Raw genomic sequence first — 26,426 nt, forward strand, 5'->3', positions numbered from 1 at the left:
AAATTAGTGCAGCAATTCAAAGACCACCAGAGTAGTGGGTGGATTAAACAGTGCTCATTGATCTGGCTCTACATCTTAACAATTTTGAGTAAGTGTGGCTCATTGTGCTTTGTCTCATCGGTTTTCCTGCTCTGACGAGATCAGATGAAGCCAGCTAATCAGCCACTTGTGTGTGGGTCTTTGCAAATGCTAATGGCAGAAGCAATACTAGCGAGCCACCCCTGCAGTCTACTTGAGTGAGAAGCCCACAAGATAACCACTTCATGGTTCAGTCCAATCCCATTTTTTTCTGTCTATTAGATCCCCTTCTGTTTGAGGATTATATCCCTCAAAAGCAATCAGGAGTGGATCTGAACATGTGGCAGTCTCTGATTTGACAACTTTGGACTTAGTTTGCAAGATTTGGGCACTTACCCAAGTTCGGGAGCACTTAATACCTCTCGGGGCATCTGTGAACATGTAACATTAGAGGGCAATAATTACTTCTTTGAAAGGCTGAAAGGTCTGAATATGTGAATAGTCAAATATTCCATTGTATTTTTATTACTTTCCATAGATCAATGTTGTATAGTGCAATGATTGAAAAGCAAAAACTCAGTAGCGGACAACAGAAAGGAAAACCAGGTCAGCCAATGGGTGAGTGTCTCTGTTTAGAAATAAAGTGATCAAAATGGTGATGTTAGGAGATCCATAGCTCTCACTGTTGCATTCAGTACAAGAAAATCCAACTCATGCTGTAAAGCAATTGATATAATTTTAAGACAGTGTGCTAAAGGGTATAGTCTTATCTTGATACCTGGAAATTTATGTACATAAATCCCATTAATGCCCATGGAAGTTGTATGCATAACTGTACTGTTTCTGTGCTTATCACTAGTCCAAATTTACAATAACCTAATCACGTTGTTTATGAGGGCCAAAAAATGGTCAAAGTCACAATAATGGTTATTGTAAGCTTTTTATTGTTATACCCTTCTTATAGGTCAGGTGTGATTTGTGTGTTTTAAAGTATTATATGTCACAATAATAAAATGCAAACACATCTTTAATAGCGTGGGGGAGAAATCATTTTTCTTGCAGCACCAGGGAATGTGCTTTTAGATACTTGATTCTCTTTCTGCCACTGTGTCTCCAAGTTCACGACAGACTTGTATTACTGTTTTTTTCCTCGATATTGACTATACCTAAATAATTGTGCTGTTATTTAATACTATATTTTAATACTTTATATACTGGAATTATTCAAAGTGGAATATAAAAAATCTGTGGCTATGTGGAAATTATTTTTTTAAGAAAGAAAGACTTTTTTTTCTTTTATTAGTGCGGGCTAAAGTTTCTCGTTTTCCTGTGAATCCTGATACAATCTTGATTTTGTTGGGAAAAGTACATCTTTACAAACAGGAAAGGATGAACAATCTCTTCAGACATGAAATAGAAAAGAAATTCCATGTAGAGAAAATTGACTTTCAAAAATGGCAAGAAACTACTCCCAAAATAGATATGGTAATATATTTGATTCAGGATTTTTATTTTTAAAATAGACATTAAAATATATACGGAAGATAAAACAAAAAGCTGGGCAAAATAGCCCTCATCTACAATTCCTAACATTTATTCCAAATGCAACTTCTTATAAGCTCTGTAACTGTTATCTCCTGTGTATGCTCTACTTTGAAACTTACCGTTATTTTCTTTGCTCTAAATAGTAGAGTGTTGTTTGTTGAGATTTTTTTTCAACAGCTTTGAACTTCTTTAACAATTTAGAATGATGGAATGTTGATGTAAAATGAGATTCATAATTTTTCCCCAAATGGAATATTGTATATCTTAAGAGGTCTTCATTTATACTTGTATATAAAAATTAGGGAACAGATTTTGAAAAGAAACTATAGGAGTTAGGTACCAAGCTCCCCATTGGCTTTAATTCCCTTAGGCATTCCTGAAAATCATTAGGTTCCTATTAAACCCTAATCCTGTGAAGATTTACGTAGTGCTTAACCTTAAATAGTCAATGGAATTGCTCACAGTACATAAAGTTAAAGCTCTTGCATAAGTAATTGCAGGATTGGGTCCTTAGTATGCATTTATTTGTGTTTAGATTGCAAGATCACAGGAAATTGATGTCAACTCAAGAACTCTCGCTTTATTAGATTAGATATGCTTTTACACACAGTAGTTAATTTTCTTACAGGCATACAATATGTGATGTTCAAATGTCAAACTTTTTTCTTAATTTATAGCCTCCTAACAAAAGCATTGAAAAATATCTATAGTTTAATAAAAAAGGTTGATCAAATAAATCTTTGTCTGAGATTGTCAGTGTTTCATGTTCCGTGTGCAGCATAATAATGTGAGAAGACTGCATGCTTGTAAAGCTGAAATGGTAGTTTATTTTAAAGCACCTATTTACAGATTTGCTGCAATTGCAGCTAGCATTCAAGCCATTTGCACACGGACTAATTTCTTAGTACCTTTTCCAGATACTTCTTTCCTGCAATCTGCACTTCTACAAGTTTCATGGAGGTTGCTATATCACTACTAGTAAAAGCAGGCCTCTAGTGATTAGGTGACGATACATATGTAACTGGGTGATAAATAACATGTCTGAAACGAGAACCCTTGCTTTTTAAAAACTTTAAATGCTTATTTTGGTTTAAAACAAATCTTTGAATACCATCAATTATCAGGAAGGAATTTTAAAACTAAAAGGAGAACCTTATCTTTTCCATCCCAGTGTCCCTTAGCAAAAATCCTGATTAAAGCTGGTGGGCAAAATATTGATGAATTTGTTTGTAGCCATAACCAGCCTTAGTTGTCATGGAGACCTAAGTGATAATTATTTTGATTCCCTCTCCTCTCCCTTCCTTTTGACCAATAGAAATCGCAATAGCGTGATAACATAGGTTAGAATGAACACGGCCAGAGTTTTAAAACACTGGCCTCCATGTGTGCATATGAACTGTATGTATTCAGATACTTATAATGAACTTGAAAGTCTAACACCTGCCTGTTCAGTTAATAAATGCTGTCACTTGCCTGCAAAGGATAGAATTTACTTCACAGAACCCATCTGCTGCATATGGATATGATAGCATTTATCAACTGTACATACAGACTTTTAGTACTTCACAATTGCATGTGTAAGTGTTCATGCACACACATAGTTACACCCACACAAATGGAGACTGGGGTGAGATAGCTATAAAAATGGACCTCTCAGTGTAAAATTAAAATTGTATGTGTTTTTAACTTTTCCTTTCTATGCTATTCAGTTATTTTCCTCTTCCTTTTATTTCTAATCTACTTTCTCCCTCCTCTCTGTCCATTTCTTCTTTCACCTCCTTTCATCTTTGCCTGTCAGTTCTCTTCCCATCTGTTTTCCTCAGCCTGTTCGAGTCCCTCATCAACTTCTCTCCCTCTGGAGCCATACCTTTTCTCTTCTACTCCCATCTACTATTCACATTTCCCCTTTCTTACTTTTCCTTCCTTGATTTGTGTCATCACTTTACTTCTGTCTTTTTCTGGTCTTCTCTCTTCTTTCTCCTCCTCCTTCCAGCTAGCTTCTTTACAGCAATTCATGTGTTATTCAGTATAAAGTATTTGTAGCTAAAATATCTCATTTTATATCTCCAGGCATTATTGCACTGATTCTTGCATTAGAGAAAGGATTGTCAACAAAATGCTGACATTAATAAAGCATTCAGAGAGAGCAATTTTGAAACATAATTAATTCAGTGATTTAAGGAAAATTGTTTATTTTAATTTTATGATGTTTCAATTAGTTACAAACTATGATGATTCAATTTAGTCCTGATTAACCTATTGTACTTCCCATCTTTGTTGTCATTTAACTTTGTAAGAATTCTAATGATTTTTTTATTTGTATGATAGAATCTAACAGAAAATGTAAATGAAAATGAGAAAAATTCTACATCAGATTTCTGTGATATTTTAAAAGCCATGGAAGAATATCTGAAACCAGTTTTGCCAGTATTTGATTTTACTGATTTTAGGTAAGATTTTTACAAATGTTTTATCATCTCCTTTCCTAAATCATATTAAAATTAATATTAAAAATATTTATGAAGTTAGTTCCTGATCCTGCAAAAACATACACACATGCTTAGTTCTAAGCAGGAATAGGCCCATGAAAGGAACTACTTATGTTCTTGAAGGTAACATATGTAAGTCTTTGCAGGATCAGGTCTTAAATAGGATTAATGGCCATCACTGTTAAATGTTAATGTATAACAAAAGTTATATAGTGTTAAAATCAGAGTTGAAACATCATCATTAAACTATTTAAGGTTTGCATTTTCCAAGGAACGTAAGGGAGATAGGCCCTCCAACATCCACTAAATTTCAATGACATTGAGATACTTATTTCCTTTACAATGCTTTGAAAATCCAAGTTTGCCATGATATATGTAGTATTTTGAGATATAATTCTTATTTTCAGACAGCAGAGTCCATCAGTTTCAACAGCAGAATCAGGAAAAACAAAAGCCAAAGATAAGGAGACAAAACATACTGGATTACAAGGTATGTCATATCTAGAAAATAATATGTAGGGACAAATTTTGAAATACTGACACACAAACCCCCCCGCCGGCAACAGTTTGTAAGTACAAATAGTTGTAAGTGCAATTTAGGCCATTCACTGTACATATCCAAGTACTTGATTATGCCTGCAAAATAGCTTAGATTATCCACTGCCTTCAAAGCTGCACAAGCCCATAGCAAGACAATCTATTTGGGAGAAAAGATGACCCATTGCAGAAGGTCAAAAAAAGAGAACTTCTCTGGGGTCCATCAGTCTCCTTATTCATCTTCTCCTCCACTCTTCTAGGCTGTGAGGGTCCTCACAGTCTGTATGACTTAGTACTGTCCTAGGCTTGGTCTACACTGAAATGTGACAGCGGCATAGGTATTTTGGTCAGGGGTATGGGGAAAAAAAAACAAAAAACCCTGACCAACATAGTTCTGTCAAAAAAAACCCAGTGTGGATGCAGCTATGCCGATGGAAGATAGTCTTAGCTAAGTTTCAGAGTAGCAGCCATGTCCACATATCTATTCAGGGGACACCATCAGAGGGCCTAATCACATCAGCCACACTATCAGAGGCTCGTGCACCTGCACATCTACCTATGTAATATATGCCAGCAATGCCCCTCTGCCATGTACATTGGCCAAACTGGACAGTCTCTACGTAAAAGAATAAATGGACACAAATCAGACGTCAAGAATTATAACATTGAAAAACCAGTCGGAGAACACTTCAATCTCTTTGGTCACTCGATTACAGACCTAAAAGTGGCAATTCTTCAATAAAAAAACGTCAAAAACAGACTCCACCGAGAGACTGCTGAATTGGAATTAATTTGCAAACTGGATACAATTAACTTAGGCTTGAATAAAGACTGGGAGTGGATGTGTCATTAAACAAAGTAAAACTATTTCCCCTTGTTTATTTCCCCTCCTACTGTTCTTGTAAAGTGCTGGAAATGGCCTACCTTGATTATCACTACAAAAGGTTCCCCCCCACCCCACCCCGCTCTCCTGCTGGTAATAGCTCACCTTTCCTGATGACTCTTGTTACAGTCTGTATGGTAACACCCATTGTTTCATGTTCTCTGTGTATATAAAATCTCCCCACTATATTTTCCACTGTATGCATCCGATGAAGTGATCTGTAGCTCATGAAAGCTTATGCTCTAATAAATTTGTTAGTTTCTTAGTCTTAGCTAAGTAGATGGGTGCAGTGTTTACACTACATCTTAGGTCAGAATAACTTACGTTGCTCAGGCTTGTGAATAAATCACCCCCCTGAGCGACATAAATTACACTGACATAAACATCAGTGTGAACAGCACTATGTCAGTGGGAGAGCCACAGTTACAAGAAAGTAAGTAACCTTTTTGTTTCATACAGAAAGACACTGCTGTCTTTGGATAACAGGCTCCTTTGAAAGTGTACTCTGACTGAAATTCGTTTAACTTGCCTTTTTGTTAGGATGTTGCATGTCAGAATGGGCAAGTCTGTGCATTTCCTAATATTATTCCCGTGTTGGAAACTGCATATATGTCAAATTCATGTGACATTGCTCAAGGTTCAATATGGAGGGAGGGATAGCTCAGTGGTTTGAGCATTGGCCTGCTAAACCCAGGGTTGTGAGTTCAATCCTTGAGGGGGCCATTTGGGATCTGGGGCAAAAATTGGGGATTGGTCCTGCTTTGAGCAGGGGGTTGGACTAGATGACCTCCTGAGGTCCCTTCCAACCTTGATATTCTATGATTTTATATGGTTGTTAATGAAGTACTTTCTTCTCTGAAGAAGGAGAAGGCTCCACAAATGCATATCCTAGGAAATTTGCAGAGCCTCTCTTTGGATGAAGAGAATTATCCAGATTATTATTGAATTATTAATATTAAAAATATAATATAACATTATTTAAAAAGCTTTTTGTGCAGTGGGATAAAGAAGAAACTCCATATTCCCAGGTAATTTTAATTATTAACATATTTAAGAAAAATTACTAAATATCTCATTTTTGTTATATCAGGTGGACTTACAGATTTAGGTGATTGTGTGATATTACTAGCCGACAAACTACTTATGGAGTTACCTCTGGAAGCTCTAAGTATCTTTCAAGAGGAGGCAATAAGTTCTGTATCCAGAGACTTTTCTCTCCAAATTCTCTACAATCGAATACATGTAGACGAACCAGGTACAATGATGATATCATAAAATCAATTATTTATTATGTTATTCATTTCTTTTACATGGAATACATTTGACTATGAGACAAAATTTCATAACAAAAAGTTTCCTAGTAATATTGGCTGGAATATCTATTGAGAAAAGTATAGGAAAACATACTATAGTTTTTCCGTAATGTTCAGATTTATAATATTACAATATGAGCTTTTCTTTTTCTTAAAAAAAAAAAAAAAAGCCACCAAGATTGAATCCACGCAAGGAGTCTGTCACCTCTCTGTAACCTACCTTTTGACCATACAGCTGAAAAACTTATCCAAGTTCTATGTACAGCCACTTTACCTGCAGTCTCTGCATGACTGATTTTGCAACATCTTTGGCAGCGGCTGTTCATGCTCAGCATTGCCAGCCTAGTGCCAATCTCAGATGAACAAAGGCATAAAAAAAGTCCTACATTTTTTTGATTCTATGAATGCTGGTTGCACAGAGGAATATGCAAATCAATCAGGAGATGATCTGATTCAGTGGGTACCCTTAGAAATCAGAACAGCCCTCTCAACTGGGTTTGAGTTCTCTGGGCACGTAATACAAGCCATCCTTTTCACACAAGTCTCCCATATTTTCTGATCACAGATTTTGCAACAACAGCTCAGTGGATCAAAAAAAATATGTAGCTCACAGTGTAATCTCAGATAAATATAAAGGAAAATGGTTTCATCTTGTTGAATTCAGACCAATTCTCTAATTTGTCAGGATCATTTTGAATCCCACTCCTGTCCTCCAGCATGCTTGCAGTCCCTCCCAGCTTGGTGTTTATAAGGATACTCTCCACTCCTTTATCCAAGTCATTAAAGAAAACATTGAGTAATACTGGATCCAAGACTGACTCCTACAGGGCCCCACTAGATATCCCCACTCAGTTTGAAAACAAACTATTGAGTATGGTCTTTCAACCAGTTGTGCACCCACCTTATAATAATTTTATTTAGATCACATTATTCTGGATTGCTTATGAGAGTGTCCGTGGGATTGTGTCAAAAGCCTCACTGAAATCAAGATATATCACATCTACAGCTTCCCCCCATCCATTAGGCCAGTAGCCCTGTCAAGAAGGAAATTAGGTTTGCTTGGCAAGATTTATTCTTGACAAATACATGTTATCTGTTCCTTATAACCCTATTAATTCTAGGTGCTTACAAACTGATTGTTGAATAATCTGTTCCAGTATTTTTCTAGGTATCAAAGAGCTAAACCTAGCCATGTGGAGCTGGTTGGCTGGTATCTGATTATTTGTTAGAGTATGACCTTAAGCACAGGGCCTTGTGAATCTCTGTGCTGCTGTAGGCAGCTATTGAAAGTGGGGTTTAGAAGGGCTGCAGAAGACTCTGTCCCAGCAACACACAATGGAGGTCATAGGAAGGAGCAAAAAGCAGGGGTTGCAAGAGATACTGGAAGAGAAATCTACAGGAGATGCTGAGGATAAGGTCAAGAACTGGGTTACTGGGATGTGGCAGGGAGCACAGTTGGCTTAATCCTATTCTCATTGAAGCCCATGAGAAAACGCATGCAGGAGTGGACTACAACTAAGCACCTTGAGATGTTTGTATGAAAAGCACTTATCAGCGTAAGACATTATTATAAAACGTAGACCTTGCTTCGACAACATCTCATATTCTGTTATCCGAATATAGTTCTGTGTGTTGCAAAAATCAATCTTCACAACATGCTCTGAAAACAATTACTACTTTGTCAGTATGAAATATTGGTGAACAAGAAGAATCATAAGCCTTTGCAGATTTGTAAATAAAAGATCTATTAGCCTATAAATATTTACATTTAATAATTGGGCCACACCATTTGCAGTGCATACATTCAATTTCATCCTTTTCTCTTGGTTTGTTTGTTTGGGTTTTTTTAACTTTCAAATACTTTCTTGCATTCTAAAACTTACTCTGATACAGATTTTTGTTTTCTTCACATTTTAGTATATCAAATCTGTAAAACATTATCTGCTAACAGCTTGAAATGTGTATGTGGTGGGTGTGAGATTCATTAGTATGTTCAGATGCATATGCACTTCAGAACGTGCATGCGTGCATGTTTGTTTATTGTGTAATTTATAGACTAATACGTAGCCTTATTTCAACAGGCATCTTTGCACATATATGCAGATTAATGTATTATCGTAATACATATATCTCATGCAATGTATTTTATTTTCCTAATAAAACAAGTCATTTTTATATATTTGAATGATACAAAAGTAGAGTGGAAATTGGAAAAAAACAAATAACACTTTTTGTAAAACCCAGAATTTTCGGTAAAAATCGGTTTAAACTGAAAACAAGGGGCTTAAGTATGCGTAAGGTCAGGAAACCTAGCTCCAAACCAAGAAAGCAGAATGTATTCTATATAAGTTCTAATACGTACCATGACTGTCACTGTAGTATCCATGTGCCTTCCACTAGTGCTTTAAGTAATGTGATTGACATCTGTCACATTTGTTCTCTTATCCTCTCCCCAGGGGTAGAAGTGTTTTGTTTTTTCAAATGTTTGTATAATACACAGATACACAAAAACATTGCCATATGTTTGTTAGAAGGCAGTTTTAGAAAATGTCTTTTTTTAATTTTTGTTTTTAAATTTTCATAAGTGACTGGCGATCACTGCCCTACTGCTTCTGATGGTGCTAGCAACATGTAGGGGGCCAGCTAGAGCTGGTGCCCATTGCTGCTGCTGCTGTGTTCCACTGGTGGGAGGGAGGAGAGAGTCGCATCCCCAAACACACACTCCAGAGTCCATGGAAAGCTATTTTCATGGGTGTTGAACGAATGAGGGTGTGTAACCTGAAGGAAAGGTCTTGGTTTATGCAATTATGGAAGCAGCCACTGAGAGTGAGGAAAGAGGAGTAAAAAGCAACTAGTGAGTAATAAGGGGCACCTCAAATTATCCCCATGCTGCAGTGTGCTCCATCAATACCTGACTGCTGTACAGCCACTTGGGACAATAACCAATTATTCATAGTTTAGAGCAGACTCAGGTAGTTGTTACAGAGTGCACTGAGAAATGAAAGCTCTTTTCTCCTGATCCTTCAAAACCACTTAAAGAAAAAATGCAGTGCCTCTTATAAACACAGGCAGTCCTTGTTTCCTTGTACTTCACTTTAGTTCTCTCACAAAGACTCCAGTTCTTTTTAAAAGGTTGTAGTTACTCCAGGGATAGGTACTGGCGCTTGGTCCTATAATAAGCCTAGACAGTGCTTCTACAATTCTTCCCCAGCCTGCCACTCCTAAATCTGCAGTACAATAATCAGTGAATATGTGTGGGTTTTTTTGGAACTTTTGTATGCCTAGGTGACCACCTTTCTCACTTCTTTTCCCATTTGGCAAGCGTCAGCCTTGGACAAGTGGGTAGTAGAGATAGTTATGCATTGTTATTCGCTGGAATGAAATTGTTTCCTGTTTTTAATCTATCTCTCAGAATAGACCTTCAGAAACAACAAGTAATCTTTCAGGAAATGTTTATTCTTCTAAATCTCTTCTGCAGCCCCGGGTCTCCCACACTTTATTACCTATGAACTAATCCCCTCCTGTCTACAGTTTCTGGAGGCAGTTCAAAGCTGTAGCAGAGCCTGTACTAGCCAACATCACCTTCTCCAGCCTACTGCCAGATCATCTGCCCCTGTGGCAATGATCAGTAGCAGTTCTCTTTGCTCTCAACCTTTCTTTTGCCTTATTCTTCTTGTTGTTTAGGCAGTAGCAAGCATCCTCCAATTGTCAGAGCCTACTTGACTAGAGCTCAGGCATCTTCAGCGGTGTTCCTGGCACACATCCCTATCCAGGACATTTCGTAAGCCTCAACATGGTCCTCTGTCCACACATTCACAGCTCCTTATGCTATCACTCTGCAGGCCAGGGATGACGCTGAGTTCAGCAGTCCCTATTCAGATACAAAACATTCCTCATATTGTCTATCTTTTAAAATCATTACCTTTTTTTTTCCAGTGAAGGAGCATTTGCACAGCAGTTTAGCAAATACTACCTATATTTTAAAGTTTTTATTCTTTGAACTTTCACAGAGAATGAAGTAAAAAAAGACCCTAAAAGTACAAAGGAGCCAAAACCAAAAGTGGATCAGAAAAAGAATGTCAAAATGGTAAGCAAGAGAAATTCATACTGCTTTACATAAAAGTGTAGTGAGACATTCATCCCTATATTAGGACCGTAATCGCAAGCTATCTCACAAACAGATGGAGCATAGTTGTATTTCAGCCTTTTTTTTTTAATTTATTTCCTTTAATTTTTCCTAAGACACATGAGTTAAGAAAAGCAATAGGGTAATTTGTTGTTCTTATCAGGGTCTTTGTTACTGTAAGTGTGAGATGGAGTGAAAACCACAGAATTTATTAGAATCTTTTTTATTAATCTTTGCCAGTAACTGCTGAGCTAGTTCTTCTTTGAGTGCTAGTGCTTATGTGTATTCCACACCTGAGTATGCATGAGTGCCATGTGCCCGAGTCCAGAAATTCTAACCCGTAGTGTCCATTGGCCCACCTGTGTGCAGTGGATCTTCTTGTGTTCCCGACTAAGGGCATAAAAGGCAGTGCAGGCTGACACCTCTCCAGTTCCATCTTACTGCCGCATGGCCTGAGTCAGAATCTCTGTGTCCACAGAATTCTGCAGCTTTTTCTCTTGATAGAACCTGTAAATAAATATTTAATAGTTTCTATGTTTCATAACTTTTATATTAGTCTAGTTAGAGTTTTATAGTATTGTTATTATAGCTTGTCTTTCCCTGTATTGGGGACTCCCTCCCCGTGGCCTGGAACTATGCCCAGAGTCCCAGGGTTGAAGAATTGCGTCTCCTGTCCTTCTTCCTTCTCCACGAATGATAGTCATCAGTGCTCCCTCTACTGCTTGGGTGAGACGTGTATCTCTGGAAAGTGCAGACAGTATGAGCTAGTTCAGGCCTCTGCTGAAGATGCACCTGTGGGAACTGCAGTACTGCAAGCATCTTTGCTTCCAGCTTCTCACTCCCCTCCAGTCTAAGCATGGCTTGTCAATCCACCCATATGAGGAAGAAATGAAGGTTACTTACCTGTAACAGGAAGTTTTTTGAGATTTGTGATCCCTATCTGTATTACACAAATCTCACCCTTCGTCTCCTCTGCTTCAAATCCTGTTGGATTTGCAATCAGAAGAGGAACTGGAGGTGTTGACCCACACTGCCTCTTATGCCATCAGTTGGATATGGAGAGATCTACTGCACATTTGTGGGTCAATGGACACTGCTGCTTAGAATTTCTCGACTCAGGCTCATGGTCCGTATGCATACCCACATGTGAAATACAGACAGGGACCACACATCTTGAAGCTAGTCTAGTTACAGGTAACTAACCTCCATTTCCTTTAAATTCATATTCTGTGTATGAGCAAAGTATCCAGCATTAGATCAAAGTAAGCAGCTTCAAACAGACTTGAACTGCTTCTCCCCAACAAAATGTGCTTATGTTTTTGGTTTCAGTTGGCACTGGCATATTGTACCGTTTTTGGTCTAAGCCCCCAGACTTCAGCAAAGCATTTTAGTGTAGCTCATTTTGTCGGACACAATGTTGTGCAATGTTGATATAACTACTGAATATTTTTGCATGGCAAAAAAAATAATCTTTGTTATTTAATTGTAGGTACCCATTAACCGTATTCTACCGCCTAACTGCCTGTCTGTTGATACACACAATTTTAAATGTATCCTTTCAAAAGGAACTATTAACCAGAATGTATCAGTTCAGATGATAGATTTCATTGTTTACACCTCCTTAGTTATAGGTCAGATGTTGTGGATCCATATAATGAAGCAAAAGAAGCAGGTAATATATTTAGAAAATATTTTCTCCACAAACTAAAGGTTTTGTGGGTTTGGAACATTTTTATAGTAAGTGATGAACTTAAGATGAGGTAGTTGACATAACAGCTCATCCTCATAATGTTGCTTATGTTTTAATTATTTTTCTCAGCTTCTTATAAAAATAAAAACCTGTTTCAGATTCAGTCAAATTAGGCTACATTCTTCCATCTTCATATAACTAATAAAATATGTAACCAACATCTCCCAGAAAATAATTATTGAAATAAACTTTCTCATTATATTTTCCCCACAAAATGTATAGCTCTTTAACTAGAATTTGTTTTGCTATTTTTGGATTTAATTGGTAAACTTAAGGCCTCAGCACTACTTAAGCGTGCATTGGAGGTTCATGGGGAGCCACAAGAATGAGTGCTGTGTGATTTTCCTATGTGTTGCAGAAGAGATCTCCATGCAGGCCCTGCATAGGCTAGAACAGAGACTAAGGCTCTCGATCTGCAACTGACCCTTGAATGTGTCTCCTGCAGCTCTTTCCAGCACATGATATTAAAACACTGTGATTTAATTATTAACTAATCTAAGTTATTAACCAATCAGGATGCTTTTACTATGTTATTAAGCAATTGTAGAGTACTTGGTCAGACATTTTGCTGGGAGAATAATATATATGTTATATAAAAATAGTAAATGAAACAATGAATTCACACTACTGTGGCTCTTTTGGGTAATGTTGATCACTAATTTGGCTCCAGAACCACTGAAGTCTGAGTATCACTGGGCTAGAGCAAAGGGTAGTGGTGGGATGGGGGTAGAGGAGAGGTAGAGTGATCTACATTGGGAGCCAGTCATACTTAGATAACATGCAACTGATACAGAGGAGCTCTAGCTGCTACTCCAGTTCATAAGCTGCAGTGGAGGTCTGTGCTGCAACTCCATACCCTCGCATCGGGTTGTGAGGGCAAATTTCAGCTCCCAAACCCACTGTCCCTTGGCGTTTCACCTGCACAGAGCCTGATCACTCTCACTTCAAGTTGATGATGAGAATTTCACCCCAGGGGAATAAGCTGGCCTTTTTTCTTTTTTAAATAATTAATGTAAAACTGAAATTCTTACGGTATTTAGTATGTAGCCCTTTTCCTCCCTTAACAATTGGTGTTAATAGTTTCATGTTTTCTAAATTTATAGAAAAGCAGCATTTCATAAGTATCAAATGGTTATCTAAAAGTGACAGCAAATAGTGAATCAGCACATTTCTAAAAATCGGTGTTTATTCTGCGTTCTTTGAAATGCAATCTTTGAAATAAAATCTTCTGTGACCCTGAGTATCCATTCAAAGTATCTGAAATGTTTGGTATAATAATATAACTGTATCACTTACATCCAGCCTGGAGGTTTGACACTTAAAACCTGTGTAAAGAAATAGAAGACAAAAAAAATCAAATTGTCTGGTTTCAAACTTACATAAATGCTGGGATTAAGATTTTCAAAAGCATTTAGACACTTACCTCCCAAATAACCTCCTAGAAATGTGATACCAGTTTGCTGTACATTTGGAAATTTCATATTTGTGATTTAGAACTAATCATTTAAAATTGAAAATAACATTTTCTAGTTAAAGTTTGAAAAACAAAATTCTATGCATTCTATTGATAAATAAAAGCCATTATGCTAGAATTCTGTGTATATTTTATCACTTTTAACAAGAGTTATATTTAGAAGTCCTCTAGCCAAATATTATAAATAAAACTCATGTAGTAATGAAAGCCTTGAAGTGGCATGTTATCTTGTGATTCTTTATAAGAGGTCAAGGATACAACAATAATCAAGAATGTCAATGTAAGGTCATTTAAAAATGGCCACTTCTTTCTTGTGGAATGTATTTACCAAGGCTACGTGTGTCAGTTACTGTGTTTGTACAGTATGACACACAATATTTTCATAACTACCAATGTCACCTATTTTCCCCCTGAAGACAATAATTTTAATTTAATTTTTATTCAAATTTATTAGCAAAAGCTAATTTATTCAGCATGCTCAAAATATACTTAAATTTGGAATTTGAACCAGAGAAAGTTATAAAATAATAATCTTTAACAGAGGGGAAAATATTGCTCCAGCCTTAGCATATAACAAATGTTATGACTTTGGGACACTTTGCTCTACCTAATTTCTCTTTGATAGCAGAGCAGAAATAACTGATTCTGAAGTTTTGGAGGAACTCCACATAGGAAATTATAGCTGCATGTGCATAGAAAATATCAATATGGAAAAGATTAATTAAACTGTAACTAAAACTGAAAGGTTGTTTGGTTTTGAGTTTAGTCTTGTGAAATGTGTTAAACTGAGAACTCTGGAAATTGAATTCCATTTTGTATATAGGTGATATATGGTTCCTATCACCAGAGTATCTAAGCCCCTAAAACAGGAATATTATGAGTAGTACAACATTATATTAACTCTTGACACAGAAGAACCATCTTTAGAGCTCATTTTTATACCTATTCTATCCTTGACTTCTCTCCTAGGTTATCTTTGTATCCCTCTCAGTCATAAAATGTGCCATCACACTTGGCACTAACTCGCACCTTTAGCTTTAGTCAGGATTAAGACCTACAATTGACAGGGCATAGCGACTGGACTTTACTCATGAAAACCTTTAGACTGAAGGATGATAGAAATAAAAAAATTGTATTGCCAGCCTCTGCATGTTAGAAATTTAGGCTGCATTGCATACTCTATATTATGTTAAATGATTAAATTCTTGTTACAGAAGCAGTAAGTCCTTCCCAAAAAATAAAGGAAATCCTAGAAAAATACCATGACCAATTTACACCACACTGGGAAGGAGTTATTGGTAGCATGCATGTTCCAAGGTTGGTTATAGCTCTTCTATATTTCTCTTTTTTTAAAGAGGTATTTCTCAGAGGCCCCAGTCATGACTAGGAACCCATTGTGCTAGGTGCTGTGCAAATGCATAGGAAGACATCGCCCCACCCTAAGCTTATCTACAGATTTATAGATGGAAGAATTTAAAGAGAGAATCCAGAAGACACACCTGTAATACATTTTGCCATATTGATCACAAGCAAGGTTTTAGTATGTATAGGGGTATTCTATTGTTAGCAAAATGGCACTGTCCTCCTTGATTGTAATAAAATTACCATAAATGGAACTTGGGAAAAAACCTTCTTATCTAAAATAATGGAAAGCTGGAGAAGACATATACAAGGAGTTTGAGAGAAAGTTATAAAGTATTTACATAGACAAATTTATAACATTGGCATTCTAGCAATATCACTCTGACAAAATAACAGGAGGTTACAAGTTCAGGTAATTCAGATCACCACCCGTCCATCTTACAAGTACTTTCATCTTCACTGAGTTAATAAATCAACAATTTTGGAACCAAATATTTGAAAACTATATCATTTTCACACTAACTATAGGATTGTAATATTGTAGCACAGACTTCTGAAATAAAATAGTGCAGATTCATCCTGTAGTTTACAATTTCAAGAAGACCTGATGATGGAATTAATATTGTTTCATATAGGTGGTTCACTTAGCTTCATTTATAATTACTTCAATTTTAGGATCATCTCTTTCCACACCCCAATTTCTTAGCTCCCTAATGAGTGTATCTCTGCTAGTCCTTGAGCATTCCTTTTGAACATTAAAATAAATACTGTATCTCAAAGAATTGGGGATTGCACAGTATATACTCCCTTGTTCCTCTGTAGAATAGTCCCTTAAATCTCAAAAGCACAGTCCGTCTTATTTACTGTGCGGTGTTGTATTACTATGTTAAAGTACACAATTTAGCTAAGTAAATTATTATGTAACAGTTCACACACACTGCTATTCAAATTCTGTACCATAACTGAAGTCTTCTCTCTCTTTTGTCTTTTTACTTTTCAAACAATTGTTTGTTGTGTAATTGACATTGAAATATTTTGTATAGACGTATCCAGAAAAATATTACTGTAAAACAACTGTCTGGTCTAAATAGCTTACCTTTCTTTGCAGTCAAGCTGAGTGGGAGCAGCTTCTAAATAACTGCAGTGCATTTCTGTTCTATGGAATGGAAAGATTCTTGTCTCATATTTTACTTAACAGATTCATTGCTATGAACATCCCAGGTGAGATAAGGAAGCAGAAAAAACTATATATTGTGTTCTCTTACCTTGCAAAGTGTCATAAACTTCTATTCCATGCCAAATAATTATGAGAATATTGTGAGAATGAGGCTTATGCCATGAAAGATACAGTTTAACACAGAGCTAAGGGACCATGCTCTTCATTCAAGAAATTCTTCATTCAGCATATGGAACAAATAGCCATTTAAATTCCTGTTGTTATCTGTTAGAATAGTCTTAGAATTTAAGAAGTGAGAATTTAACATTACTTTTGGGACGGAGGGGTTACTGTCAGACTTGCTTGACTGATTTTAATGTTGGACATATTTTTCTTCCTCCTGAAATTTAGGTTTTTTTCCATTGGGTCCAAATTTCTCAAAAAGCCACATATTGTAAGGTTAGGAGTAAAATTTTCAAAAATTACGTCAGATTTTGGGAGTCCAAGATCTGATTCTCAGAGTTTCTGAGTGCTGACAGCTCTGAGTTGAGTTGAGTTAGAGTTGGAGATGATATTTATAAATTACACTTTACATGTTTAGAGTTGAGCACTGAAAATTAGAGTTTATTTTTGAAAAAGGGGGGCCTAAATGATCTGTCTCTGGTAATCTTGTTTTATAGTCCCCTGAAAAAGCAAGGAAATGCTTTCATGTGTCTAGAATGATGGTGCTTCTTGAATGCTGAATCAAATTTCAAATGGTAGGAAAAGTCTAGTCCCCCTATTTTATCAACAGGAAATTCTAAACATGTTGACAAAGATACCACTGGAACAGAAAGTATGTGAGACAGATGTTGTGTGATTTCCAGCACTTCTCCATGGACAGAGACCATAGTGCAGGGAAAACACAGAGGCTAGTGATACAATATCTTACATTTTCTCAGAAAGCTTTGGTAGATTTGTCAGTTACTCGGATGCATTTTTACCAATGTGGTGATAACTTTCACCCTCACTGGAAAAGAAAACAAGTCTGTTTCCTGTGTCTGTTAAATTTCTCTGAGCCTGTTGAAAGAGCAAAGTCTTCTATTTTCAGAAGCACTCAAGTATCTTAGAAGCCGAAGTCCCATTTTCAAAAATGACTTTAACACCTAGCCTAAGTGCTTAATGTTCTTTTCATGTGGCTACCGCTGCTATTCCTTTAAAATATAGTTATTCCTATTAGAGGCTGCACAGTATACTTTTTACAGGGAATTAATCCTGACAGATCCATTAGGGGCATGGGATATATAAGGATTTGAGACCAGATTTTTCAAGGTATTTAGGCACCTAAAGAGGCAGTTAGGCACCTAGTGGGATTTTTAAAGGACTTATGCATGAAACACCCATTAATTTCAAATGTCTTTATAAATCTGGCCTCAAGCCCTTAAATATCCCCTGTACACAGTGTATCTGTCGGGGTAGTGCACAATCTTTCCACTTTCTGGTCATCTACCCAACTTGCCACAGGTTGACAGCCCATGAGGTCATTTAATGTTACCTGAAGGCTGAATCGGGTATAGAGCTAATTTTCATGGAAGCTAATAAGTATTAATTCTTATGAGCCTCCACTGACCTATATCTGCAAACATGGCATTATAATTCTCTATCACTAAATTTTCTGTAAGTGGAGATTGTTTCTTGCCATCCTGGCTACAATTATCCACATTTCACAGTTTTCCAAAGGACATGAATATTTATTTAGAAAGGATACGTTAGCTATTCGAATTACAATAGCTTCTTGTGTTTTTCCTTAACAAATATTCAAAAACAGTACAGAAAAGGCATTGGTAGTGAATTAGTCTGCTATATATTCCTTGATTTGGTCTCACTGACAATGTAAATTAACTGAACATATTTGGAAAAATCACATTTGATTTGCAAAATGTGATTATCTATCCGAATAGTAGAAATATTTGTAAATCTTATTTAAATTTAATTTGTTTTCAGACAGAAAACTGATAAATGAAGCAGAGATCCCTGTCATTTGTTTGTAAGAATATATAGGACCCTTCTGGATAAAAATCACATTGGACCAAATTTTGCAACCTTAATCAGTATTTACTCATGCAAGTAAATCCTACTGAAATCAGTTCTACTGAACTTGAAAGGGTTGCAGAAATGAGTCCTGTAAATTTATTATTTATTATTAATTATTATTATTTGTTTACTATTTGTATTACCAGAGCACCTAGGAGCCCTGTTCATGAACCAGGACTCAGTTGTGCTGGGTGCTGTACAAACACAAAACAAAAAGACGTCTTGTAGTAGTAGAAAGTGATTATTCAAATGCTTTTCCTTAACAAATAGCTGAATATACAATTATGGCAGAAGAAAAAATAAATGTTTATATTGAAAACTGTTTGTTAAATACTTTCACCAGAGCAATATCGTCAGAAAGGCACGTTATCTATATTCATTTTGTAAATGCTGTTAAAACAACTAACTTTATTTTTCCAGAATGCCAGTTGATGATACTTTTAGATCTGATGCAGTCAAATCAGAGTTTCCAACGACTGGCAAAGCTTGATACACTCAAAAGGTAGCATAAATCTTACTTTATCTTGCAGATAGTCACACTGCCACATTTTTTGTCTTTAAAAGCAAATTTAAAATTGTCTCCTCTGCTTCTGAAAGTGGGGTGAACTCAGATCTGAGTCTGGAGTGGGGAGTTTGGCCACTTTTCTTTATGATCCTACAGAAGCCTTTTTTGCAGGTGCTGCATTGTATCAGGGCTCCACAGATGAGGACAGATCAAGGTTGTGGGGAGACAAAGGCAGCGGGGCAGAAACCTTCCCCACTATCTTCTGAATTCAGGATTTTTAAATCAATCTAGTTAAACAGATACAGCCTTTCTAGCATAGAAAGATACTTTAGAGTCCTTCTGAAGGTTTACACAATTAATACTTTGACACTAAGCCAAGTGTTTGTCTTTTGCTAGAATAAATTGTTTTGGAATGCTAATTAACTTCCTTCCAGATGTTTAGTATTGCTGATTAAAGGTGTTAATCTTGAAGACGGCTAAGAATCTGCCTTGCTTCTAAATTTAAAGAGACAAAGCTCACACATTTATTTTATATACCTAATACAAATTATTGAAAGATTAAAATCCTTTCCACTTTTCTGACTTCATCTGATAAATGTCCCACTAATAGGAAATATGTAGAAAAGTCCCCCTAAAAATATAAAGAGTCATCAGTGAGTATCGCCACTTTCACTGAAAGTACCTGTACATCTTGCAAATTAAAATGTGCTGGATGTAAGATATCTAATACATAAATACACACACACACACACAAAATAACCCTAAATATTTAAATCCTGTAACTAAGCCTGAATCCCCCTCTTTTACATGAAAACAATTAAGAATAATGCCTTTATTCCTCAACGCTTTTTCCCCAAACACAGTCATTCCCTAAATTAAGTCAAAAGACAATTCCTTAATGTAGGTTTTCCAACTGTGTACATTTGCAGTCTCATCGTAATAGATTATTGTATTTACCAGCCTGTTGCTGTCATCCTGCATCTCTTAAGTGGGTGATTTATGGCTCTGACTGTGACAGTTCCCTGAAAGTTTAGAATAACTTCAATTAGAAGCTAAATCACATAACTTCATGTTCCCCCAAGAAGTAGATAGCATCCTCCAAAGAGATTATAGAAAACCTTAACTGTTGTTTTATACAGGAATTACCATGAAATGCACACTGACAAAAAGCCAAATTCCATTTTTAAATTACTACAATTCCAATACTGTAAAATTTCACCAAAAAAAATCTATCAAAACTCCAAATCTCCAAGTGTTCAGTTGCAGCAATTTCATTTAATCCAGCTCCAGGGAGGAGAACGTGTTTCCTTGTTTATTGTTTCTGAGTCTCCAAACTTTTTCAGCACTCGCTCTAACCACTTGTTTTCACTGCTAAAGTATCAGCATTTTTTACTATGGGTAATTAATGTGTGTGACCTATGATGAGGTAAAAATACAGTAAGACCAGGGACTCTAGTTTAACTGCAAGGGCAGCCTGAAGTGCCTTGTCTTCACTGTTGTTTTACCTTGGGGTAGCTCACACATGTTATTACCACAAGGGAAACAAAACAGAACTTTTTTAGCAGTAAAGACCAGCCCTATCTCCAAATATGATGAAGCGTAGACATGCATCTCATGTAAAGAGAAGTCACTTCTCTTCTTTTTCCTCCTCCTGAAGGTAAGCATTGCCAACAACTCAGCATGCCTGTCTCCAAAGAACTCAGCGGGATCCTAACGCCTACTGCAGCCCCTTATCCACAACTAATGTGCTTTGTCTGTTATTCTTTCCTTTAATTTACTCAATTATCCTTTCCTAAACAGTAACATGGCAGTGCACAATCTGCGAGGTCAGAGTTCACACCCTGCAAAGTTGAAGTAGAACTTAACATAGTAGTTTATATAGCATCCCATACTTAATACAAAACATTCCAACACATTTTCACTAAGAATTAAAAATGTATGAGAAAAATGCAATCCACAATTTACTGATACGTTTTGTATGGCGAAAGTTGAATAAAAGTCATTTTTGTCCTCTATATTTAAAATTGATTGATTCTATTATTCTTATACTATTGACTTTCTTTAGTCATCTACATATGTCTGTAGAGAGACCAACAGAGACAGCAATCCTTCTAAGCCTTACTGGTGTTCGTTCCATTATGGCCAACCAGTGGTATACACCCCTACAAGAGAACGCAAAAAGGCTGGAAATCTTGTCTGAAAGTATGTACTTGTGGCAAATCTTACCTTAACACATTAGTCCTTAAAATTTTCTGATGCTTTATGTAGAATAGCACAAGTCTTGTGCTATCCTCTCTGTAGAGCGAGGGCTGAGAGAGAGGCTGTGAAGACCTGCATGCTAATGAGTAGCAGGGTTTGGCTGGCTATGTGGGCTTTCTGATCCCTCCTTCTAAAAACCCTGCTCAGAGCCCTATCTGTCCCCCATTAATGGAGAGAGAAGTGGCCTTGAGCTGCCGGACACTAGCAGCAGTTTACTATTTTGAGAAAATGTTCTGTGATGCCTTCAAGGAGAACATTTACCTTGTCTTCTTGCTTTAAGAATGTAAAATGAATGTGAGTGAAGGACAAGCTGTTGGTTATAAATTAAGAGCAAGACTTTTATAGTTAAGAGCAAGGTCTTGAATCATGAGAGCCACAGAGCAATCGTATGTGCTGCTAGGGCACAGAAAGGGAAACTACCTGAAAGTTACTAGCACAATCACAGAACTATAACTAACTCTTAGTGATCTATATCATTTTGCAAAAAGAAAAGGAGTACTTGTGGCACCTTAGAGACTAACATATTTATTTGAGCATAAGCTTTCGTGAGCTACAGCTCACTTCATCAGATGCATGTAGCTCACGAAAGCTTATGCTCAAATAAATTTGTTAGTCTCTAAGGGTCCACAAGTACTCCTTTTCTTTTTGCGAATACAGACTAACACGGCTGCTACTCTGAAATATATCATTTTGATTTGCTCAATTTTTAAAAGCTGAGGCACTGGTCTAAAAAAACCAGGGTTTGTATCTTCTTGTTTTTCAAAATTCTCATTAAAAGTTCATAAAAATGACACTAGTTCTTTTTAGATTTGTTACAAAGTGGAAAAACAACTGGGCAGACCATTCGTGTGCTTCAAAAGTATAAGATTAGAGTGGAAAAGTCATCAACTAGAGGTAAGAAATGCACTTTTGTATAATGTACAGGAATTGGCCTCTGATATTAAAAAAATTAGATGCTTGTAGTTTAACCACTATTACAGTTCTTTGTTACAATGCAAGAGAGGAAAAATGCGGCCACATCAAGTGGCTCCTGACTTCAGTTGCACTTCTCCCTCAGCTGATTTACTGCAAAGCTAAAGCTAAGTTGGAAATAAGTATGTTTTAAACAAAGGAACATCAGGAGAATATTGTGGTTTTGAAAAAAGGCCTCCAGGAGATAGGAATGTATAATTACAACAATTTTTAAAACATTTTGCAGTTGATACGTACATCCACAGTTCATGGAGCGAGTTAGGGGAAAGAGAAGAGCTTAAAAGTCAGACCTCGTAGACAGATGCAAACACAAGATAGTCAAGGTGAACTAATATCTTAGAGTGTCTAATATGTACCAAATCATAAATTGTTTTCATCACCATATAGTCATAATATATATTAGAAACTTATTAATTCAACATATATTAAGACAAATAAGTCTTAATCTCACATTTTTGGACTATCCAGGACAAGATGTTGATTCTGCTTCATAATCTGGGTCCTGATAAATCACTGCATTACTCTATTTTTATGCCGATAAAAATCCATTCTATTTAGTCTAATGGTGTACATTTTACATAGCTTATTACATAATGGCCTGATTTCTAGAGGTGCTGAGCACCTGCAATTGTCATAGACTGCAGTGGGAGCTGCTGGTGCCAGGAGTCTGAAAATCAAGCTTTAATTTATGCATATGCCATGGAGAATAGATATTTGGAAAATTTCTATAATTTAGTAAGGTACTTTTCAAGTTTAGTTTCTATAGAAAGCTTAATTAATCTTTACATTTTATGAAAGCTTCTTCACTTGATTCCAGCAATTTCTGAATTTGGTTTCATTTGACATATGCAGTATGTATTTGTAATAAAGTAAACTGAACTATCTCTACATGAAGTAAATCTATTATATACAATTACATCCATAAAAATGCAAATTCTCAGTAGAAAGTAATGAATGTGACTCACTCTTTATAGTGTTCTCTGCAGTTTCCAATCTGTATTTATCAACAATGTACTGTGTGCAGTCTTACTGCCTGGGGTGTGCTGTCATACACTAACTAAAGTAAGAGCAGATCAATACGTAAGTCACACCTCCCTGGAAAATACAATATGGTTGGTGATTAAGTTGGTGGCACTCTCCCCTCTGAGGCCCCAATCCTGCAAACAGTTACTCATGTGTTTATCATTAAACACTTTAGCAGTCCCATTATGGTCAGTGGCACTACACACAAATTTAAAATTATACTTGCACATAAGGGTTTGCAGGCAGAGGGCCTTAGTTAGTATTGAATTAATAGCATATTATGTTTAAAGGGGGTGTTTTGCTGGTATAAGTGCAGTCTAACGGATGAGAACTAAAGCTAAGGCCCTGACTCCATGTGCTGACATTCAGTGACAATTTTTGGAAAAGTTAGGGGTACCAACGCCAGTAATATGACCAAAATCTAATCTGGGTAATTACATTTTGCCTATGTAAAATTTCCTGTTTGGTAGCTTTACCACAATTAGCCAAAATCCTCACCAACATAGTGTGATTATTTCCCATGAAGTCTGACTGGTATAAAATTTCATTTGTGTGAGTGTCATAGACTGTGTGAGTGGCAAGCGGTACTAAGAGCATGACAAACATGAAATATACTCATTAATTTTACATTTTGCAGCATGTAGTAAATTAAAATGATATGGCTGCAGATCATGGCAAAATCTCTACAAACACAAAATAAGTTCAGCCTGCTTGGTAGAAGGCAGCTACTAGAAATTCTTCTCTGTACAGGGTAATTTATAGAGGAATTTCCACCTGCTGGCTTTGGGGGAGACCCCCCACAGGGGCAGTTCTGGACTTATCTGTCTATTGGTTGTTACTAACATAGCATCATAAATCATATTCCATTTACAAAGTTGTGTAGAAGTTGCCAAAGTTAAGGCTTCTGCCTGTAAAATACAATAAAATAACTTAATTGTTCTTGGTGAAAAGCCAACAAAATCCTCATTTTGCTGACTTATTGTAGTAATGATTTGGGGTAGTGGGAAGACTAAAATCATAAGTATTGTCTGAGTTCTCTCTGTTCTGTACTCAAATGTCCCTAGTGTGTATTGATCATAATTTCAATGTAAAACAGAGGAATGCAAAAAATACTAGAATATTTAAGCAAACTGAAGGCAAAAATACTATATTGTAAAATATTCTAACAGGTATAATTGTAAATAACAATTTTTTTAAATATTTTCTAGTGGAAGAGAATTCTAAGAATTCTTCTAGTGATGAAATCGAAAACCAAATCATTCCCAATCAGTCAAACCTTCCTGCAATTCAGCCATCATCTTTCAATTGTATATTATATGGGCTACCCAACATAATTGTTATGTGACTCATATCAGGTTTCTATATGTATAATAGGAATACATGATATTGGCCTTATCTTGAAGGCTAGCATTTAGTCAGTCATCTTAAGTACTTTTTGTGTAGACTAATAAGAATTGAGTTTAAGAATATGTAATGTGTGTTAGCTAATTTTCTTTGTTTTAGATTTGTTTAGTGATATTAAAGTATCAAAGAAGGTTTTCATCAGAGCTTTCTGTTATTGAAAATATGTAGTTCTCTGTGCTCTTCTGTTGTTGATTAAAGTCTTTAAAAACAAATCTTGGATTTCTGCTTATGATTACTCGATTATTTACCTTCTGCTTAAAAAGAGCAAACATACTGGTTTTCACGTCATAAACTTGTGCAATGAGACTCAAAAGTACTTTTTAATTGAGTAACTTTCCTTTGAATAATTTATAATAGCATTGACGAAGTTCTCAAATCTCTCCTGTGGTTCACAAAATTCCAGGAAACTCATTAGCAATCAACTATGTTGTGCTGAGCAAAAATAAGGTATATTTTCCACTTTTTTTTGCATTACTTGCTCTTTATTCACCTACAATAGTATAAATAGTGATTGGATTTTCCAGGGCCACACACAGATGTGGGAAGGGAACTCAGCTTCCTCTACAGCAGCATTCTTCTCTTCCCCTGACTTCACAAAGGGCTCTATGCAGGACCCGGGATCTCTGGGCTAAGGAAGGAGTACATGGACCCCACTAGCATGGCCAGAAAGTACGTACAGTGTCTTACCACAAGGTCCAAGAAGAATAAAGAATAAAATAAATATAGCAAGTGGTTCCATGAACGTTACCTATGATCCCCCCACCCCCAACAATGGGGAAGGCCAGCCTCTTACCAGCACTCCTGATCTTGTCACACTTTTATTATATTGCTGATGATGCTTTGTCCTACAGTGACAGCCTAGAGAACACAAGATTTGGGTACATTCTAAAGCCAGTGATGTGGCAGCAATTATAGAAGTACTCAATGGAGTTTTGTACAGGTACAACTCACTAAAATTCCTTTCCCGTATCCTACTGAGCCCTGGTCTACACTAGGCGTTGAGGTGGAATTTAGCAGCATTAAATCGATGTAACCCTGCACCCGTCCACATGACGAAGCCCTTTTTTTCTACTTAAAGGCCTCTTAAAATCGATTTCCTTACTCCACCCCCAACAAGGGGATTAGCGCTGAAATCGGTTTTGCTGGGTCGAATTTGGGGTACTGTGGATGCAATTAGATGGTATTGGCCTCTGGGAGCTATCCCAGAGTGCTCCATTGTGACCACATTGATGTTGGTGAAACGTCCCTTATGATCCACCAGTGCTTGCAGCACTATTGAAAAGTACCCCTTGCGGTTTATGTACTCACTGGCTTGGTGCTCCGGTGCCAAGATAGGGATATGGGTTCCATCTGTGGCCCCACCACATTTGGGAATCCCATTGCAGCAAAGCCATCCACTATGACCTGCACATTTCCTAGGGTCACTACCCTTGATATCAGCAGATCTTTGATTGCATTGGCTACTTGCATCACAGCAGTACCCACAGTAGATTTGTCCACTCCAAATTGATTCCCGACTGAGTGGTAGCTATCTGGC

General features: G+C 36.6%; 1 protein-coding gene across 4 annotated transcripts in view; it reads left to right on the forward strand.

The window, feature by feature from the left end:
* CFAP46 (cilia and flagella associated protein 46) overlaps positions 1 to 25,092 on the forward strand; it is a 160,970-nt gene extending 135,878 nt beyond the window's left edge. For 3 of the 4 annotated variants that reach the window (XM_043519351.1, XM_043519352.1, XM_038411160.2), the window contains 14 exons: positions 557 to 636; positions 1,322 to 1,503; positions 3,892 to 4,013; positions 4,460 to 4,542; positions 6,563 to 6,727; positions 10,796 to 10,872; positions 12,401 to 12,461; positions 12,548 to 12,583; positions 15,350 to 15,452; positions 16,606 to 16,718; positions 19,147 to 19,228; positions 21,297 to 21,433; positions 22,298 to 22,384; positions 24,694 to 25,092. In XM_043519351.1, coding sequence (XP_043375286.1) covers positions 557 to 636; positions 1,322 to 1,503; positions 3,892 to 4,013; positions 4,460 to 4,542; positions 6,563 to 6,727; positions 10,796 to 10,872; positions 12,401 to 12,461; positions 12,548 to 12,583; positions 15,350 to 15,452; positions 16,606 to 16,718; positions 19,147 to 19,228; positions 21,297 to 21,433; positions 22,298 to 22,384; positions 24,694 to 24,830 — 1,465 coding nt within the window. In that variant the 3' untranslated portion in view covers positions 24,831 to 25,092. Of the gene's footprint in view, positions 1 to 556; positions 637 to 1,321; positions 1,504 to 3,891; positions 4,014 to 4,459; positions 4,543 to 6,562; positions 6,728 to 10,795; positions 10,873 to 12,400; positions 12,462 to 12,547; positions 12,584 to 15,349; positions 15,453 to 16,605; positions 16,719 to 19,146; positions 19,229 to 20,888; positions 21,276 to 21,296; positions 21,434 to 22,297; positions 22,385 to 24,693 lie in introns of those variants that run through there. The other variant, XM_043519353.1, reaches the window with a different exon arrangement.
* The last annotated feature ends 1,334 nt before the right edge of the window (positions 25,093 to 26,426 follow it).

The sequence above is a fragment of the Dermochelys coriacea genome, chromosome 7, assembly GCF_009764565.3.
Source record: "Dermochelys coriacea isolate rDerCor1 chromosome 7, rDerCor1.pri.v4, whole genome shotgun sequence".
NCBI classification, from domain to species: domain Eukaryota; kingdom Metazoa; phylum Chordata; order Testudines; family Dermochelyidae; genus Dermochelys; species Dermochelys coriacea.